A 19,252-nucleotide genomic window follows, 5' to 3' on the forward strand; every position below is an offset into this window, starting at 1 on the left:
AATGGAAACTCGCTTTGATAGGTTCCCACCCTCCCCCCCCCGAGGCCAGCAGCGCTGCTCCCCTCCCCCCCCCGAGAACCGGCTTTGATCCTCACCCCCCCGCCGCCATCGGGCACCCTCCGCCGTGACCTGAGGTCCCCCCAACCCACCCGAACCCTCTTCTTACTTTGCTGTAGCCTCCGCAGCGGCACCGGCACCGGCACCAGCATGTCCTGTGCATGGTGCCGGTGCCTGAAGATCTGCTTCCTGTGCTGGGCCTTGAGAGTTCACGTTCGACGTGAACTCTCAGGTCTTGAGCATGCACACATGCTCAAGGCCCAGCACAGGAAGCAGATCTTCAGGCACCGGCACCACGCACAGGACATGCTGGTGCCAGTGCCGCTGCGGAGGCTAAAGCAAAGTAAGAAGAGGGTTCGAGTGGGTTGGGGGGACCTCAGGTCGCGGCGGGGGGGTGCCTGATGGCGGCGGGGGGGGGGGCTGAATGGCGGCGGGGGGTGCCAGATCACGGGGGGGGGGAGGGTGACGATTCGCAGGGGGGGCGCTCGCAAATCGAAGCGCACTCGGTTTCCGAGGCACCGATTTTGCAAATGTTTTGCTCGTCTTGCAAAACACTCGCAAACCGGTGCACTCGTAAACTGAGGTACCACTGTATTTAGAAAATTAGATTGAGTTCCCAATGCAAATCAGTGATGATCATGTCTTTTTTCCCTTTACTAGGATTTTGAAGTAAAAAGTGAACTGCCTCCCTAATTACTTTTTATTATTAAGTAAGCGTTATTAGGAATCTTTGCTACATTTCATATTGTATAAACTAATGATGTTTTTCACTTTTGCTTATTTTGGGGACCTGTTCTTCGTTTATAAGCAGCCCTTCCTTGTAAGTTTGTCAAAATAATGAAGATTATATCAAATACCTGTTGGCATACTGTGTTTTAATTTTCCTAAAGTGAAAAGTCAAAGTTTTCTTGGACTGTATAACTTTTCTTGTAGGATCAAAGCACACATTTTTGTTTTAGTAATTGTTGATGGGATTAGTTGCCTCCTCTTCAGATGCTTACGATTCAAGTGGTGGACTTGCCTCCTCCCTCATCCCTACAGCCTTCATTCAATATCTATCTTAATCTAACTAGAAGGCATATATTAGCACATTTCTAATTTAATTATTTCTCTGTAAAATTATAGTAGCTTATTAAAATTTGTATGAAAAATGAACTTTGTTTCATACATTTTCCTCTGCCTTCGCAGCATTTGTTTCATAGCACTTGTGGCAGCAGAATTTCCCTGGTTGGAACCTTCAAAATAATCTTCAAATGTTTCCTTAACCCATGTTTCTCATTTAAATTGGCCTTGTTAACTGTTTCCATGTTAACTTAAGAATGATCCTCTCTTTCTTCTTAAATATTTACGGTAATTTTCAACTTTGAGTTTGTATCATCTGAGGGTATTTACCTACCCACTAGCACCAGTAAGTTAGTTTAATTAAACTAAGGACTCCTTTTACTAAGCTGTGATAGCGGTTTTAGCACATACTTAGCATGCGCAGAATTGCCTTGCATGCTAGACACTAATGCCAGCATTGAGCTGGCGTTAGTTTACCCGCGTAGCGCAGAGGTTTGAGCGCTAATCTGCAGCACACGCTATTGCAGCAGGGTCCTCGGCATCATTGTTGACTCTTCTCTCTCCCTCAACGATCACCTCAATTCCCTGGCAAAATCATGCTTTTTCAGCCTCCACATGCTGAGGAAAGTGAGATCCTACTTTTGCCAAAAACATTTTGCCGTCCTTGTCCAATCCATCATCCTCTCTAAACTCGACTACTGTAATGCCATTTATTTATGCCTAACAAAAAAAAGTCTTCAAAGACTCCAGCTTATCCAGAATACTGCAGCCAAACTGATCTTTGCAAAACGCAAATTTGATCATGTTTCCCCACTCCTAACCAATCTTCACTGGCTCCCAGTGATTCCCAGAATTCATTTCAAATGCTCCTGCCTGGCTTTCAAGATCATTCATGGCATCCTCCCTCCCCTAATCCCACTATCCTTTAACGCCTCGAGGCCTGCTACCACCAGATCCGCCCACAGTCATAAACTATCCTTCCCCTCTCTACACGGTATTCTCTATGCAGGCAAACTGGGAAAATCCCTTCTCTTCAAAATCACGGGCCTTTGGAACAATCTCACTACCCCGCTGCGGAACCTGGGCTCCCTCCAATTATTCCGCAAACAACTGAAAACCTGGCTTTTCTCTAACATATAACTTTATTTCCCTGCTTATATTCCCTCTTTTTATATACTCCTGTAAATCTCTCTCCTTTCTCTTCTTATATTTTTAAGCTTTGTAAACCGTGCCAAGCTCCACTTCCGTGAAGAAGATGCGATATATAAACTTAAGGCTTAGATTAGTTTAGTTTAGTAAAAGAGGGGGTAAGTTCAATGCAGTATTCATAGCAAGAAAGCAATAGGCTACCTTTTTGAGAATTTTTCAAAGTGCCCAGATGAATACTTGATGTAATTGATGAGTGTAATGCAGTGGTCTCAAACTCAAACCCTTTGCAGGGTCACATTTTGGATTTGTCGGTACTTGGAGGGCCTCAGAAAAAAATAGTTCATGTCTTATTAAAGAAATGACAATTTTGCATGAGGTAAAACTCTTTATAGTTTATAAATCTTTCCTTTTGGCTAAGTCTTTAAAAATAATATTGCAATTTATAGCTAAAGAGACATATGATGATCAAGAAACTCTTATTTTACTTTTCTAATTATGATAAACATACCGAGGGCCTCAAAATAGTACTTGGTGGGCTGCATGTGGCCCCCGGGCCGCGAGTTTGAGACCACTGGTGTAATGCTATTAGCTGTATAACTAGTACCAGTAGTTTCCTGTGGGTGGTGCTATAATACTACAACCTTTTCTTGCTAGCAGTCCTTTGCAGTTAACAAAATTCACAAGGCAGATGGACATATAATTAGTACTAAACAGCTTATAGAGAATGTAAAGCAGTGTTGCTTAGCTGTATAAAGTGTCTTCTATAGACGGTAGGAATGATAAGGCACATAAATGGGTCAGGTCATCCAACAGCACTGAAACTGAATTGTTCTCCCAAAACTCAAAATTTAGAGCTTAAGTTTCTGGGCACATGCAGCCTCCTTAGATCTTCAGTCAGATCCAAAACATAAAATATTGAGGCAACTCTAGGGAAAGTAGGAGGAACTGTGAGCTTTATCAATTCTCTTTTTATGCAAAGAAACTGCTACAGATAAGCAACAGTACTTTTTCTATTGACAAGCAAGACTGAGCCAAGCATACAAGTGGGTGACTCCCAAGCTTAGGGCTGATCCATGTTAAATTGTGTTAATCTTTTGAGGAGCCACAGTCAAATGGAGGAGTTTGTTAGGTCATAACAGTGCCTTAAGCATATTGGTTCAAGCAATAAGGTTCAGTAGAAGTATGAAGAGAGAGGACTGTGTAGTTTTGCAGATTATGTGCAGTACACTTCTCCCTCGTCATTCGCGGAGGATAAGGGCAGAGCCGGACCGTGAATGCCGAAAAACCGCGATTATCCGGCTCTGACCCACCCCCACCTCCCTGCCGCCTTCCCGGCCTTACCTGGTGGTCTAGAGGGCTTTCGGGGCAGGAGCGATCTTCCTATGCTCCTGCCCCGTGCAGATCGCCATCAGGAAATGGCTGTAGGGAGTTCCCGATGTAGTCGCGAGAGACTACGGGAACTCCCAGCAGCCATTTCCTCATGGCAATCTGAATGGGGCAGGAGCGTAGGAAGATCGCTCCTGCCCCAAAAGCCCTCTAGACCACCAGGTAAGGCCGGGAAGGCGGCAGGGAGGAAAAAAAGATGGATTTTTTTTAACATTAAGACTGTTTTTTAAATTTTCCCCCTCCCCAGAAAAAATCGCGATTATATGAAACCGCGAGTGCAGGAACCGCAAATGGGGAGGGGGAAGTGTATGCCTAATTGAGTTTGGAACTGAGAGGAATATCCATTTGTTCATAGCAGAATTGTCCAGAAGAAACTAACTCATTCACTAGAGCTGTTTTGTAACTGGCATGCAAGTTGTATTAGGATTGAAGGAGATGAAAAGTTGTCTGGTTTTCCTAAATGGTTGAAATCTATTTTTACTTAAGGATTCTTATATAAGGTGCGAGCCCATGTAACAGGATTTTCGTGCAAGAATTTGAATGTAACAAAACAAAGGAAAGCAAAGGAAAGACTATTTCTTCATTCAGGTGAAAAAGTGGCACCACTTTAGTCAAGAATATGGAGTGTGTTCAGAGATCATGATCTAATTACATATAGGCTTCATATGTAATCAATATTGGAAGCCCACTTAAGGAACAATTATTTAACAGGATGCCTAGATTTAGACATCCGAAGGGCATGTAGAAAGAGCCCATTAGGCCTACTTTCTTTTATAGAATACTAGCATAAATGTGAAAGTATACACATTACATTTAACCTAAAGAAATTGGAAGACTGGGCCTCCAAATGACAGATGAAATTTAATGTGGCCAAATGTGAGGGAACATGATCGAAACATTCAAAATACTGAAGGGAATAGACTTAGTAGAGAAAGACAGACTGTTCACCCTCTCCAAGGTAGGGAGAACGAGAGGGATAGATTATCCCAGGACAAGCAGGCATGATATTCTCACATGTGGGTGACGTCATCTACGGAGCCCCGGCGCGGACAGCTTTTCAAGCAAACTTGATTGAAGTTTCAAGTTTGCACACTGCACCACGCATGTGCATGCCTTCTCGCCCACTAGAGGGCGCATCCCACCTCGTGGTCCTCAGTTCAATTTTTTCCGCGGAGCAAGAAAGCCCTGTGGATCTGAGCTCCAGTGTTTTGCCTTCTAGCTGCCGCGTTTAGTTTGTTTTTTTCATCGAATTAGTGCGCGGTGCTGTTTTCTTTTCGGTTCGTTTCTTAAAAAAAAAAAAAGTATTTTGTTTTTCGTTGGGCTCCGGGGGCTCCCGGAAGCCGTGGCCGCGGGACGTCGGTCGTTCCCGGCCTTCTTCTTTTTCTTCGTTGATGTCCCGTCCTGTTACGGGATTCAAAAAGTGCAGCCGGTGTGAGAGGTTGCTTTCCATCACTGACCCTCACCGGTGGTGCATTGTCTGTCTTGGGCCCGAACATCCGACAGAGTCGTGTGATCGCTGTGCTACTTTCCAAAACAGGGCCCTCCGTCGCCGTAAGGCCAGAATGGCTGAATTGTTCGCCGTCGACGCGCCGCCTAAGGCCTCGACGTCGGCCTCGGCTTCGGCCCCGGCCTTGACCTCGGCCTCGGCGTCCTCGGGGGCCTCGGCTTCGCCTCGGCCCTCGTCTTCGAAGGCGTCGTCAGCGAAGCCAGCTTCGGGTAAGTCCTCTGTTCCATCCCCTTCAGCAAAGAAGCCATCCTCGAGTCAGGCCAAGGCGGGTGGGTCGACCCCGGCCCCGCATCGGACCTCGACTTCGCACACCCCGAGGGAATACTCGAGACCGAGGTCGCCCTCCAGGGAGTGTGCCCCGGACTCGGAACTCCCCACCTTCGTGGGGATTCCGGCCTTCCAGGATCTCCTCCGAGCTCTGATCTCATCGGAGCTGTCGGGAGCCCTGGAAGTGTTGCAACGTGCTGCGGTTCCGGCGGCCTCGACCTCGGCCGGGGCGCCTTCGGTCTCGGAGGCCCCGGCCTCGGCTCCCTCGACCGCGGGAGCCCCGGCCTCGGCGACCTCGGTCTCGGGTACTGTGGCCCCGTTCACCTCGGTCTCGGCCCCGCCCCTGACCTCGACCTCGGGGGAACCTCCTGAGCGGAGTGTAAGGCCCAAAGAAAAGTTGCGCAGAGTGCGCCGTCTTTCCTCCTCTTCCTCCGGGTCTTCCCGGGACGCCTCGCCCTCGACGCGACCTCGGACGAGGCGCCGATCGAGGAAGTCTAAGCGGCCCCGAGGCTCGCCTCGGCGCGATCGTTCCTCGTCGTTCGGGGGCGAGGCGCTGCAGGTGTCGGAGTTGCGCCTCGACAACCCGAGGCTCCTCCGCTCACCTCGTGGGAAGTCTTCCCGGGCCGCCTCGCCGAGGAAATGGGAGAGTGTCCCATGGACCCCGGGGTCCTCACCCAAGGGTTCTGCGAGGAGGATAATTTCCCCTTCCCCCTCGAGGGCCCTGGAGAGGGGATCCTGGGATTCGGGATCTGTTAGGGATCCTCATTATTCTCATGAGGCCTCCCCCCTCTCCTCGGTGGGGCGGTCGAGAACCCCGTCTCCCCAGGCTAGGCCGTCCTCATTTTCATCCTTCGTTCAGGACATGGCCCAAGCCCTGGGGATTGACCTGATGGTAGGTTCTCGGTATTCCAAAGAATTTTTGGAGGAACAGGACCTTCCCACTCCTCCTAGAGAGGTGCCTAGACTCCCTCTCAACAGTGTCCTTCTGCAAACCTGGCTGAAGAACTTGTCAAACCCTCTTACAGTCACGTCTGTGCCTTCAAAAATGGAATCGAAGTATAGGACGATTCCCCCTAAAGGGTTCGATAAGGCGCAGCTCTCCCACCAGTCTCTTCTGGTGGAGTCTGCTCTTAAAAAATCACAGCCCTCACGGGTTTCTGCGGCGGTTCCACCCGGCAGGGAGGGGCGGACCCTGGACAAGTTTGGCCGTCGCCTCTATTCAAATTCCCTGATGGCCACCAGGGTTCTAAATTACGCCTTCACCTTTTCCTCCTATTTGCGTGGTATGGTGAAGGACCTTCCTCAATATCGAAACTCGTTACCGGACTCCCAAAGAGCAGGATTCGATAAGTTTATGTCCAACCTGTCTCAATTGCGGTTGTACCTATTCCATGCAGTGTACGACGCCTTTGAGCTGGTTTCGAGGGTGTCGGCCTTCGCAGTGGCCATGCGCCGCTTGGCCTGGCTTCGCACCCTCGACATGGACCCAAACCTGCAGGAACGTCTTGCAGACTTGCCTTGTGTGGGGTCCGAGTTATTTGACGAGTCATTGGATGCGGCGACCAAGCGGTTGTCGGAGCAGGAGCGCTCTTTAGCATCCCTGGTCCGCCCCAAACCTAGGCCCCCGCCGCAGAAACCTTTCTGGCCTCCGCCGCGCCGATACCCTCAGAAGTCGACCCCGGCTTTCTCGAGACCGCCTCCGAGACGTCCGTCTCAGCGAGGCAGAGGGGGACAAACCCAAGCCCCGGCGCAGGGCCCTTCTAAGCCCGCGCCTTCCTTTTGACGGGCTGAGCGGACGGGGCGGGTTCCCCTCCGCACTTTCACAGGAACCCCTTCCTATCGGGGGGCGTCTTCGGTCCTTCCGGGAGGCATGGACCGGGATTACCTCAGACGCTTGGGTGCTCCGGATCGTCTCCGAGGGCTACTCGCTCAACTTTGTGTCCTCGCCGCCGGACAGTCCCCCAAGTTTAGTCCCTTGCAACCGTTCGCAGCTACCGACCCTTCTGACCGAAGCCAAAGCCCTCTTGAAGCTTCGGGCGGTCGAGCCGGTCCCCAAGGACCAGTGGGGTACGGGGTTTTACTCCCGTTACTTTTTGGTCCCAAAAAAGACTGGGGACCTGCGCCCCATACTGGACCTCAGGAAGCTCAACAAATTCCTGGTCCGGGAGAAGTTTCGAATGCTATCTCTCCCGGTTTTGTATCCTCTCTTGGAGGAAGGGGACTGGATGTGCTCCCTCGATTTGAAGGAAGCATATACCCATGTTCCGGTGCACCCCGCCTGCCGAAGATTTTTACGATTCCAGGTGGGGGACCTCCACCTCCAGTACAGGGTACTGCCCTTCGGCCTGGCCGCGTCCCCACGAGTATTCACGAAGTGCATGGTGGTGGTTGCGGCAGCCCTGAGGTCACGTGGACTCCATGTGTTCCCTTACCTGGACGATTGGCTCATCAAAGCCCCGACCAGGGAGGGGGTTATCTCAGCGACCCGACAGTCTATTGCCTTCCTGCAAACTCTCGGGTTCGAGATAAACTTTCCAAAGTCTCAGTTGAGGCCGGCTCAGTCTCTTCAATTCATAGGTGCGGTGCTGGACACGGTGCGCCTGCGCTCCTACCTTCCGACCCAGCGGTTGGAAGCCTTGGTACGGATGAGCCGCCAGGTCTCTCAACTATCGATGGTGTCGGCCAAGCGCATGATGATGCTGCTCGGCCATTTGGCCTCGACGGTACACGTCACGCCGTTTGCGAGGCTACATCTGAGGATCCCTCAGTGGACCCTCGCGTCCCAGTGGCGTCAGGAGTGCGATCCGGTGTCTCGCCTCGTTTCGGTGACTCCGCTTTTGCGGAAATCGCTGCGTTGGTGGACAGACTCTTCAAATCTGTCCATGGGGCTACTGTTTCGCACTCCTCCTTTTCGCAAGGTCCTGACCACGGACTCCTCGGAGTACGCGTGGGGAGCCCACCTCGACAGTCTTCGCACGCAGGGCCTGTGGTCGGCAGAAGACCGTCGGTGTCATATCAACGTGCTAGAGCTGCGGGCCATCTTCCTAGCACTTCGAGCCTTCGTTCACATATTGCAGGACCAGGTGGTCCTCGTCCGCACGGACAATCAGGTGGCAATGTACTATGTGAACAAGCAGGGGGGAACGGGGTCTTGGCCCCTCTGTTCCGAGGCTCTTCGCCTTTGGGAGTGGGCGGCCTCCCGGAACATCTTCCTCCGGGCGGTCTACATCCAAGGAGAACTGAATTGTCTGGCGGACAAACTCAGTCGACTTCTGCAACCGCACGAGTGGACTCTACACTCAGCAGTTCTGCGCGAGGTTTTCGCTCGCTGGGGAACGCCACAGGTGGATCTGTTTGCCTCTCCGGAGACACACAAACTACCACTGTATTGTTCTCGGATGTACTCGCGGGATCGTCTGGAAGCGGATGCCTTCCTCCTCGATTGGGAAGGGAGGTTCCTGTATGCATTCCCTCCGTTCCCTCTGATCATGCGAACGTTAGTACATCTAAAATCGTCCACGGCCACGATGATTCTCATAGCACCTCGGTGGCCGCGTCAGCACTGGTTCTCCCTGCTACTTCAGCTCAGTGCCAGGGAGCCTCTTCCTCTGCCTGTCTTTCCTTCTCTGCTGTCTCAGAGTCAAGGATCCATGTTACATCCCAATCTGCAGTCATTGCACCTGACAGCTTGGTTTCTTGTTCCCTGACTCCTCCGGACCTGTCTCAATCGGTGAGGGAGGTGTTGGAAGCCTCCCGCAAGATCTCGACGAGGCTTTGCTATGCGCAGAAATGGACCAGGTTTTCCACCTGGTGTTCGTCTTTTCACCTGGATCCGGTATCAGTTCCGGTATCCTCGGTTTTGGACTATTTATTCCATTTGTCGCACTCTGGCTTGAAAACCACTTCGGTGCGTGTTCATCTTAGTGCGATTTCTGCTTTCCACCAACCTCTGGATGGACGCCCTCTGTCACTCCATCCCTTGGTGACACGCTTCATGAAAGGGTTACTCAGGGTTTGTCCCCCTCTTAAGCCTCCGTCTGTCGTGTGGAATTTGAATGTGGTTCTGGCTCAACTGATGAAACCCCCTTTTGAGCCACTCAACAAGTCCCTCTTGAAATTTCTGACTTGGAAGGTGGTGTTTCTGATTGCCCTCACCTCCGCCAGGTGGATTGGGGAGTTGCAAGCCTTGGTTGCGGACCCCCCTTTCACCGTCTTCCATCATGACAAGGTGGTTCTCCGCACCCATCCTAAGTTTGTCCCTAAGGTTGTTTCTGATTTCCACCTCAATCAGTCCATTGTCCTTCCTGTGTTCTTTCCTAAGCCCCACTCCCATCCTGGCGAGGCGGCGCTCCACACGCTTGACTGTAAGAGGGCGTTGGCGTATTACCTTCAACGCACCAGGTCTCATCGGAAGGTCCCTCAATTGTTTTTGTCCTTCGATCCCAATCGATTAGGGCATCCAGTTTCCAAGCGCACTCTGTCTAACTGGTTGGCTGCTTGCATTTCCTTTTGCTATGCTCAGGCTGGCCTTCCTCCCCCGGGTCGAGTCACGGGGCACAAGGTCCGAGCAATGGCAGCTTCGATAGCTTTTCTCCGATCCACTCCGATGGAGGACATATGTAAGGCTGCCACTTGGTCTTCGGTTCATACATTCACCTCTCATTACTGTCTGGACACTTTATCCAGGAGTGACGGCCGGTTTGGCCAGTCAGTTTTGCAAAATCTGTTTTCCTAAATTGCCATCCTCCCACCTGCCCTTTTTTGGTTAGCTTGGAGGTCACCCACATGTGAGAATATCATGCCTGCTTGTCCTGGGATAAAGCACAGTTACTTACCGTAACAGGTGTTATCCAGGGACAGCAGGCATATATTCTCACAACCCGCCCGCCTCCCCGGGGATGGCTTCCTTGCTAGTTATGGAACTGAGGACCACGAGGTGGGATGCGCCCTCTAGTGGGCGAGAAAGCATGCACATGCGTGGTGCAGTGTGCAAACTTGAAACTTCAATCAAGTTTGCTTGAAAAGCTGTCCGCGCCGGGGCTCCGTAGATGACGTCACCCACATGTGAGAATATATGCCTGCTGTCCCTGGATAACACCTGTTACGGTAAGTAACTGTGCTTTCCGTACAAATGTAAGGAAATTCTTCTTCACCCAGAGAGTAGTAGAAAATTGGAACGCTCTTCAGAGTTTCAAGACAAAGTTGGACAAGTTCATGCTAAACTGGTGAGACTGGACACATTTGGAGCACTGGTCTTGTCCTTGGGGCTGCCACGTGAGCAGACTGTTGGGCAGGATGGACCATTGGTCTGACCCAGCAGCGGCAATTCTTATGTTCGTATGATGCACATTGGAAACAATAACCCATATCATAGTTACCAGATGCTAGGGTCCACTTTGGTGGTCAGCGCCCAAGAAAAAGTTCTGGGTGTCATTACAGAGAGTACACTGAAACCTTCCACCCAATGTGCTGCAGCGGGAAAAAAAAGCAAACAAGATGCTAGGAATTATTAGAAAAGGGATGCTAAACAAGACTAAGAATGTTATAATGCCTTTGTATAGCTCCATGGTGCAACCTCACCTTGAGTATTGCATTCAGTTCTGGTCACCTTATCTCAAAAAAGATATAGTGGAAGTAGAAAAGGTTCAAAGAAGAATGATCAAGATGATAGAGGGGATGGAACTCCTCTTGTATGAGGAAAGACTAAAATGGTTGGGGCTCTTCAGCTTGGAAAAGAGACGGCTGAGGGGAGATATGATTGAAGTCTACAAAATCCTGAGTGGAGTAGAACGAGTCCAAATGGGTAGATTTTTCACTCCGTCAAAAATTGCAAAGACTAGAGGGACACAATGAAATTTCAGGGAAATACTTTTAAAACCAATAGGAGGAAATATTTTTTCACTTTGAGAATAGTTATGCTGTGAAACACATTATCAGAGGATGTAGTAAGAGTGGTTAATGTAGCTGGTTTTGAAAAAACATTTGGACAAATTCCTGGAGGAAAAGTCCATAGTCTATTGAGCCAAATGTAGGGGAAGCCACTGCTTGCCCCATATCGGCAACATGGAATGTTGCTACTAATTGGGTTTTTGCCATTTCTGACTTGGATTGGCCACCGTGAAGTTGGGATACTGGGCTAGATGGACCATTGGTCTGACCTAGTAAGGCTATTCTTATGTTCTTAAGTATGAGCTAGTGTAAGTGCTTAAGAACAACAGTATTCTGTAAGTTAGTTACATAAATGTGACCTCACTCTTTGTGCCACCCATGTTCTACCCCCGTGTACAACCCCTTGGAAATATAATTTAAGCGGGTATTTGCAGAATAGTACATAGGCAGCATGCTGGCATATACGTGCATAAGTACATATACTTGCATATCTGCAAGTATTCTAAACATGTGCATAATGTGCACATAAATGTTAGTACCTAGTTTATAGAATTGCCCTGTTAGTGTTTGAAGTGAAATAATTGTTACTAGGAAGTACTTTCCAAGTTAGAACTTCAGAGGTGCGATGGCCAGATGTGTGAAAGGAGACTTAATTATTGAGTGCCAAAGTTCAGTTCCATAGCATAGTGGACTTCCATAATGGGGTATTATATGAGGCAGGCCTTTCATGAAATGAAGCATTACATGCAATTGTGATGTTGGAAAGTTAATAATACGATGACAGCACACTGAGGTGTCTTCTACTAGAAGAAGTCTAAATGGTAAAGATGCTATAAGTGGTATAGTAACTGCAATATCATTATAACAGGACCTGGGATATGGTCATGACCATTAGAAAAGTACCAGATTGAAAATTCCTTCTTTTTGAAGACAAAATCCTCACATGTTAAAAGGATTCTTAGCAGCTGTCAGGATGTTCTAAATGGGCTGTAGAACCATGAGAATAGAAACTAGAAGCTCAATTGTAGGTTCTCTTCTAAAGACAGTTTAGATCTTAAAAGAACAAACTTTTAATAAAATCTTAAGGCTTTCTATACTACTCTAATATATTCCTAGTAGCTTTAAAAGGTTAGTTAATTAGCTCAATAACAAGATGCAGACAGTAGTCCAACAGCAAGAGGGTTGCTATCTAGTCTTTTGCATTGAGTGTCACATGTATGACTTTCTTCTAGTTGGTGAGAAGTTATATGTGTGTGCTTGCTGCAAAGAGTTCCTAGCTCTCAGAGAACGGGTGCGTTCCCTTGAGGCTAGAGTAGCAGACTTGGAGGAGCTGAGGGAGACAAAGAAGTACATAGAGGAGACCTAAAGGGATGTTGTAGAGAAGTCCCACCTCCAGTCTGATAACCCCTGAGCTGCCTTGGAGCGGATGATTCAGTGGAAGGTATCCTTGGAGGATACTATTGAAACAGGATAGTTAGGTGGTCCCGGTAGAGAGGTTCCAATAATAGTGAAAGAAAGCCAGGAGGGTTTAAGAGGAAGGCAGAGTAAAAGACTCAAATTTTCCCAGTCTTCTCAGCAGCCTGTAATTGCAAGAAAAAAAACACAATTTGAAGTGTCTATATGCAAATGCTAGAAGCCTAAAACTTAAAATAGGAGAGTTGGAGTATGCAGCACTGAATGAAGAGATACTGAAGCTGTAGCTCTAACTACTAGGTCACTGCTTCCTTTAAAATAAAATATTGCATTCTTTGCCACACTACATAAGAACATAAGCATCGCCTCTGCCGAGTCAGACCATAGGTCCATCATGACCAGCAGTCCGCTCCCACGGCGGCCCCCCAGGTCTTGTACTATATAGTAACCCTCTAATTGTACCCCTCAATCCCCTTTTTATTTAAAAAATTTCTTACCCTCTTAAACCTAAGCTGCTTACAAAATACAGTCATAAACATAAAATAACAGACTTAGATGGATGGCAAATGAGGTTTAACATGGATAAGTGTAAGGTGATGCATGTCGGTAACAAAAATCTTATACATGAATATAGGATGTCCGGTGCAGTGCTTGGAGAGACCCCCCCCCCCCCAAGAAAGAGACTTGGGAGTACTGGTAGACAAAAAGGGCGAACAGAATGCTAGGAATGATTTAAGAAGGGGATCACAAACAGATCAGAGAAGGTTATCATGCCATAGTACCAGGCCATGGTATGTCCCCACCTGGAATACTGCGTCCATGAAGAAAGACATTGTACTACTCAAAAGGGTCCAGAAAAGAGTGACTAAAATGGTTAAGGGGCTGGAAGAGTTGCCGTACAATGAGAAATTAGAGAAACTAGGCCTCTTCTCCCTTGAAAAGAGGAGACTGAGAGGGGACATGATCGAAACATTCAAGATGATGAAGGGAATAGACTTAGTAGATAAAGACAGGTTGTTCACCTTCACCAAGGTAGAGAGAACGAGAGGGCACTCTCTAAAGTTAAAAGGGAATAGATTCTGTACAAACGTAAGGAAGTTCTTCTTCACCCAGAGAGTGGTAGAAATCTGGAACGCTCTCCCGGGGGCTGTTATAGGGGAAAACACCCTCTAGGGATTCAAGACAAAAGGGCTCCTTTTACAAAGCCGCGTTAGCGTCTGTATTGCACACAACTTTTTAGCGCGTGTTAACCCCCCGCGCTAGCCAAAAAACTATCGCCTGCTCATGAGGAGGCAGTAGCGGCTAGCGTGGCTTGCAAATTAGCGTGCACTATTACACACGTTAAAACCGCTAACGCGGCTTCGTAAAAGAAGCCCAAAGTTAGAAAAGTTCCTGCTGAACCAGAACATACGCAGGTAAGGCTAGACTCAATTAGGGCACTGTTTTTTGACCTAAGGGCCGCTGCAGAAGTGGACTGCTGGACAAGATGGACCACTGGTCTTACCCAGCAGCGGCAATTCTTATGTTCATATGATATCTCCTACAGTCATGTAAAGATACTTTTTTTTTTTTTTTTTTTTTAAGATAATTTTATTGAGAATGGCAAATGGCCCAGACAAGAAATTACAAGCAGCAAAATTACAATACAGAAAGATCAAGGATAACAATGTAAGATCTAACAATTACAAAGCTCCCCAAAGAGAGGATCCATCAGTGAGCAGTGAGATACTTTTATTTTATACAAGTTCATTTAAAAATCAAATTCTTTTGATTAGAACAGTTATGGAAATGTTTTAAAATAAAATATCTTCATTACACAGTAGTAGCTAACAAGAACAGACCTATACCTTCTGGGCTGCTGAAAAGTTCTCAGCGCAACCAACAAAGTTGGAGCAATCTCCATCAAGGGCTATATACTTTTAGTCCAGTGATTTTCCACTTTTTTCATTCCGTTGGGAAAATAAGGAGCAAAGTGGAAAATCACTGGACTGCCCTAACTTTGTTGGTTGGGCTGAGAACTTTTCAACAGCTGTTGAAAGATATAAAGATTCTGGACCAAGGAGGAAGAAAAGATCATAATAGAGGAGGGAGACCAGGATCCCTGGAACAAAGGTGGTGGTATTTCATTACAGTAGTGGTACTACCACTACCTACTAGGTACAAGGGGGAAAGGGGAAATGACACTGGATCTGGGGGGAAAATTGTATGAAAAATGACTATTTTCAATTTAGTGATCAAAATGTGTCGGTTTTGAGAATTTATATCAGTGGTCTCTCTCTCTATCTCTATCTATCTATTAGTGGCTGTTGAAAATTTCTCAGCCCAACCAACAAAGTTAGGGCAGTCCAGTGATTTTCCACTTTGTTCCTTATTTTTCCAATGGAATGAACCCTTGATTTTTCAATAGCCACTTATCTTGGGCACTGACGAGCAGATCAGAATACTGTAATTCCTACAGTAGATAAAACATGATAAAATAGTTCACCAAATATCTGATACACAGAAAAAGAAAACTCTGACTTTACATTCAGAAATATTCATTGCCAAGAAGACGAAACAGTATCACAACAGTGTGCATGTTAAAACACATTTTGTGTTGTATTGAATGTCAGCAGTTTACTATGGCCCAAATTCTATATTGTGTCTAAAAAATTAGCACCAATTAATGTGGTGCCAAGTGTGATTCTATAAAAGTTATGCATAACTTGTAGAATCACACTTAGCACTGCTGAGCCCCACTTATGTGTGCTTTTAAGAGCACCCATTTAGGCCAGCTAAAACCAGACCTAAATGCCTGCACCTAAGTTGTGTACACATAGGGGCATAAATTACAACAGCACCCATGATCGGGCTGTAACCACACCTACTTTTCAGCATCATATACTGCAACTGGCACATAACTGTTATAGAACTGCACCTATAAAGTTAGGCACATAGGCCCCCTTTTATCAAGCCACATTAGGGTTTTGTTTTTACCACCGGCCACTGCAGTAAAAGCTGCAACACTCATAGGAATTCTATGAGCATCAGAGCTTTTGCCGCAGTGGCTAGCAATAAAAAAAAAAACCCTAACACTGCTTGATAAAAGGGGGCCATAATTTCCAATTAATTTAAATTATTTATGAGGTGTTAATCAATTATGAGGTGCTAATTGCCAATTATTGGTGCCTATTATTCGGTCAAGTTGTTTGCAAGCATTGGCTGCATGACCAATGACGTACAACTGTAGGTCTTTTATAGAATTTGGGTATATGTGTTTTACATTATGTATCATTATTATTTTCCATACTTTTTATTTATTATTAATTGCCTCATAGCATATAGTCTGAAATATTTTTGATGTGTTTTTCTTTCTATGGATAATATATAGCATTAGATCTCTAAACTTATATAATTATTATGTTTATTCATAGATATCAACAATATTTTTGACTCCATTGGTTCAAATATCACCAGCTTTTCTAAAGTGCTTCCTTTGCGGCATCTACTATCCAATTTAACGGTGCATCTTTCTCAAAGTGAAACATATATCCGAAATTATTTCCCTGTAGTGGAACAGTATGATTTCTATAGGTGGGTATAGAAACATAGAGTATGACGGCAGCCCAACAAGTGTGCCCACTCAAAGAACCCTCCCTCTAAGCACTTCTCGAAGTGAACCCACATGTTTATCCCATTTTTTTCATAAAATCGAGCACGTTGCTAGCCTCAATTACCTGAAGTGGAAGATCATTCCAACGATCAACCACCCTTTCAGTGAAGAAATACTTCCTAATGTCACCATGAAATCTCCCACCCTTGATTTTTAACGGATGCCCTCTTGTCACCATTGGTCCTGTGAGGAAAAAGATGTCTTTTTCCACCTCATATTTGAACGTCTCTATCATGTCTCCCCTCTCTCTGTGTTCCTCAAGAGAGTATAGCTGCAACTTACCTAGACGTTCTTCTTATGGATGATCCTTATAATACTTATATTTAAGAAGATACTGTAGTGGAAGCTAAAGGACCCTTTTACAAAGGTGCGCTAAGTGTATTAGTGCGTGCTAAATATTAACATGTGCATGTTAGTCTATGGACACATTAGCAATTAGCGCACACATAGATTTAGCATACGCTAAAATGGCTAATGTACCTTTGTAAAAGAGGGGGGTAAGTGGATAATATTCAGTGGCAATGATCAATGTTTCAAACTCCAGCTATGGAAAGGAAAAAAAAGAGAGGAGAGATGCTGGAAGAAAGTTGGGGAGAAAGAGTGGGAGATGCTGGATAGAAGGGAAGAGGATAGATTTAGTAAAAGACTGGGGAATAAGAGGAAGGAGAATAGTAGAGTCAGGGTGAGGGAAAGGAATCCAAAGCTTTAGGTGGACACAATAAAAACAGGGAAATTAAAGACTGATTAGTAAGCAAGAACTAAATCTGATCAGAGGGTCAGAAAAATAAACTGAAGGAAGCTGAAAGGCAAAAGAGAAGAGAGAAAAATGACAAATGGACAGGAAATCCTGGTCAGAGAGTTAAGAGTAAATGGAGAAAAGCAGAATCCACAGACTGGGAACAACACAATTAGAAAAAGTAAATGGCCAGACAAAGGTAGAAAAAAGATTTTTATTTTTAATTTAGAAAAAAATAGTGTAGAAAATGGAAAATATAGTGATACATTTTTATTGACTAATTTTAATACATTTTATGTTTAGCTTTCAGATGCCAAAACATCCTTCAGATCAGGACAGGACACTATAATAGCAGTATGGAATCGTGATCTGAGGAAAGAAGGTTTTGATGTCTGAAAGCTCATCAAAAAATGTATTAGATTAGTCCAATAAAAAGCTGTCGTCTTATTTTCTATTTTTGTTTTATTTCCATTTGTTAATATTGTAGTGATTAGATTATGTCAATTTTTGAAATATATTTGAAATCCTTATTTCTCCGAGGACAAGCATGCATGTGGATGACATCATCCATGGTACCCAGTATGGACACTAATAAGTGTACTGTCACTTTAAATTTTTAGGCAGTGCCCATACCACACACATGTCATTGCCTTCCTGCCCATTGTCAGTTTGCGGGACTATCAGTTTGTGAGAATTTGTGGGAGTCAATCAAAAAGCCGCTTAGGGCCGAGCAGAAGTGTCAAAGCCACTTCCCGACCCATCCCTACTAAGCCTAAGGCCTGATTGGCCCAGGCTCTAGAAGACTGAACCAATCAGGCCTTAGGCATAGTGGGTCTGCCTATCCCCGCCCATCCCCACTAAACCTAAGGCCTGATTGGCCCAGGCGCCTAGAGCCTGGGCCAATCAGGCCTTATGCTTAGCGGGGATGGGGCAGGCCCGCCTCATTTCGACAAGGTAGCCCTGCCGGCTGGATGGTAGCAAGATCCGACCGGCCAACAATTAGACGGTAGTTTTGGGGGGGCGATTAGTTGGGGGGAGGTTAGGGGGGTCATTGCGGGGTGTTAGCGTGGAGGGTCCGGAGGGGGGGCGTCCTCCGGCAGGAGGGGTTGGGCACCCTCCTGCCGGTGATCGGACAGGCGGCCACGGCCGCTATACTTAAGTGTAGCGGCCTCATCTACTCTAACCTGATTCTGTAACCGGCTTCTGTAACATGGACGCCGGTTACAGAATCGGGGTTAGTTTAGTCCCGATTCTGTATAGGATGCCCCTCCCGGGCGACCTATATAGAATCCAGGCCTAAATGTACAAAATAGTTATGATTATCCAGTACTTGGTATACAGTACAAGTAAAATAATTCAAAATGCTTTTCTATTTGTGAATTTTATGAATGTGTTTATTTATTCTTATTTATAAGTAACTATAATCTAGCAAAGTTTAATTAATGGACAGTTTCTCTGAAACAGAATTTTTTTCTGCTAATTGTTATAAAATGTATCTTTGGTGCTGTGCATACTCTATGCATAATTATGTGTATTTATGGTACAAATCAGGATATCCATAGTGATTCTTCTATTGTCTGTTAGGTGGCTTGGTTTCTTGGTCCTCTGCTGCATGGTAGTACTTATCCTGGTCTTCTACTATTTGGGCTTACTGTGTGGAGTCTGTGGCTATGAAAAATATGCTTCACCAACAACCAGAGGCTACATCTCCAATACTGCGGGCATCTTCCTCATGGCGTGAGTTTGTAGTCTGTACTGTCCTTGAGTAGTTGTCAGCTGCAAATGTTCAAAAAGGATATTTTTCCCTGTGCTTCAATAACTGATCTGAGAGCAAAAGAATGATAACTGTAAAGTCCACACGTACATACACAAACAAGATTTAATACGAGAGATCAGTACAGGAAGTTTCTGGTATGTCTTCTCATGCATGGATGTTCTTTTGGATCTCTTTCAGATTATTAGGATAATTTATCTTTAGTCGGAAGTCACTCCACATTCTAGCTGAGCATGACATGGCATGTTTGCAGTGTTTTATCTAATAGATATCCAAAGTAAATGTTCTGCAAATAAATTATGGGTAAAATGCCAAGATCAGTGTAACACTATACAGTACAGTAATTTTTAAGCATAAAAG

At 46.2% G+C, this 19,252-nt stretch overlaps 1 protein-coding gene across 3 annotated transcripts in view; it reads left to right on the top strand.

Moving 5' to 3' along the window:
- The window catches only part of PROM1 (prominin 1), a 170,270-nt gene that overhangs the window by 83,626 nt on the left and 67,392 nt on the right, over positions 1 to 19,252 (top strand). For all 3 annotated transcript variants that reach the window (XM_033948839.1, XM_033948830.1, XM_033948849.1), the window contains 2 exons: positions 16,144 to 16,303; positions 18,703 to 18,855. In XM_033948839.1, the coding sequence (XP_033804730.1) occupies positions 16,144 to 16,303; positions 18,703 to 18,855 (313 nt within the window). The remainder of the gene's footprint in view (positions 1 to 16,143; positions 16,304 to 18,702; positions 18,856 to 19,252) is intronic.

This window comes from Geotrypetes seraphini, chromosome 1 (genome assembly GCF_902459505.1).
Source record: "Geotrypetes seraphini chromosome 1, aGeoSer1.1, whole genome shotgun sequence".
Classification (NCBI taxonomy): Eukaryota; Metazoa; Chordata; class Amphibia; order Gymnophiona; family Dermophiidae; genus Geotrypetes; species Geotrypetes seraphini.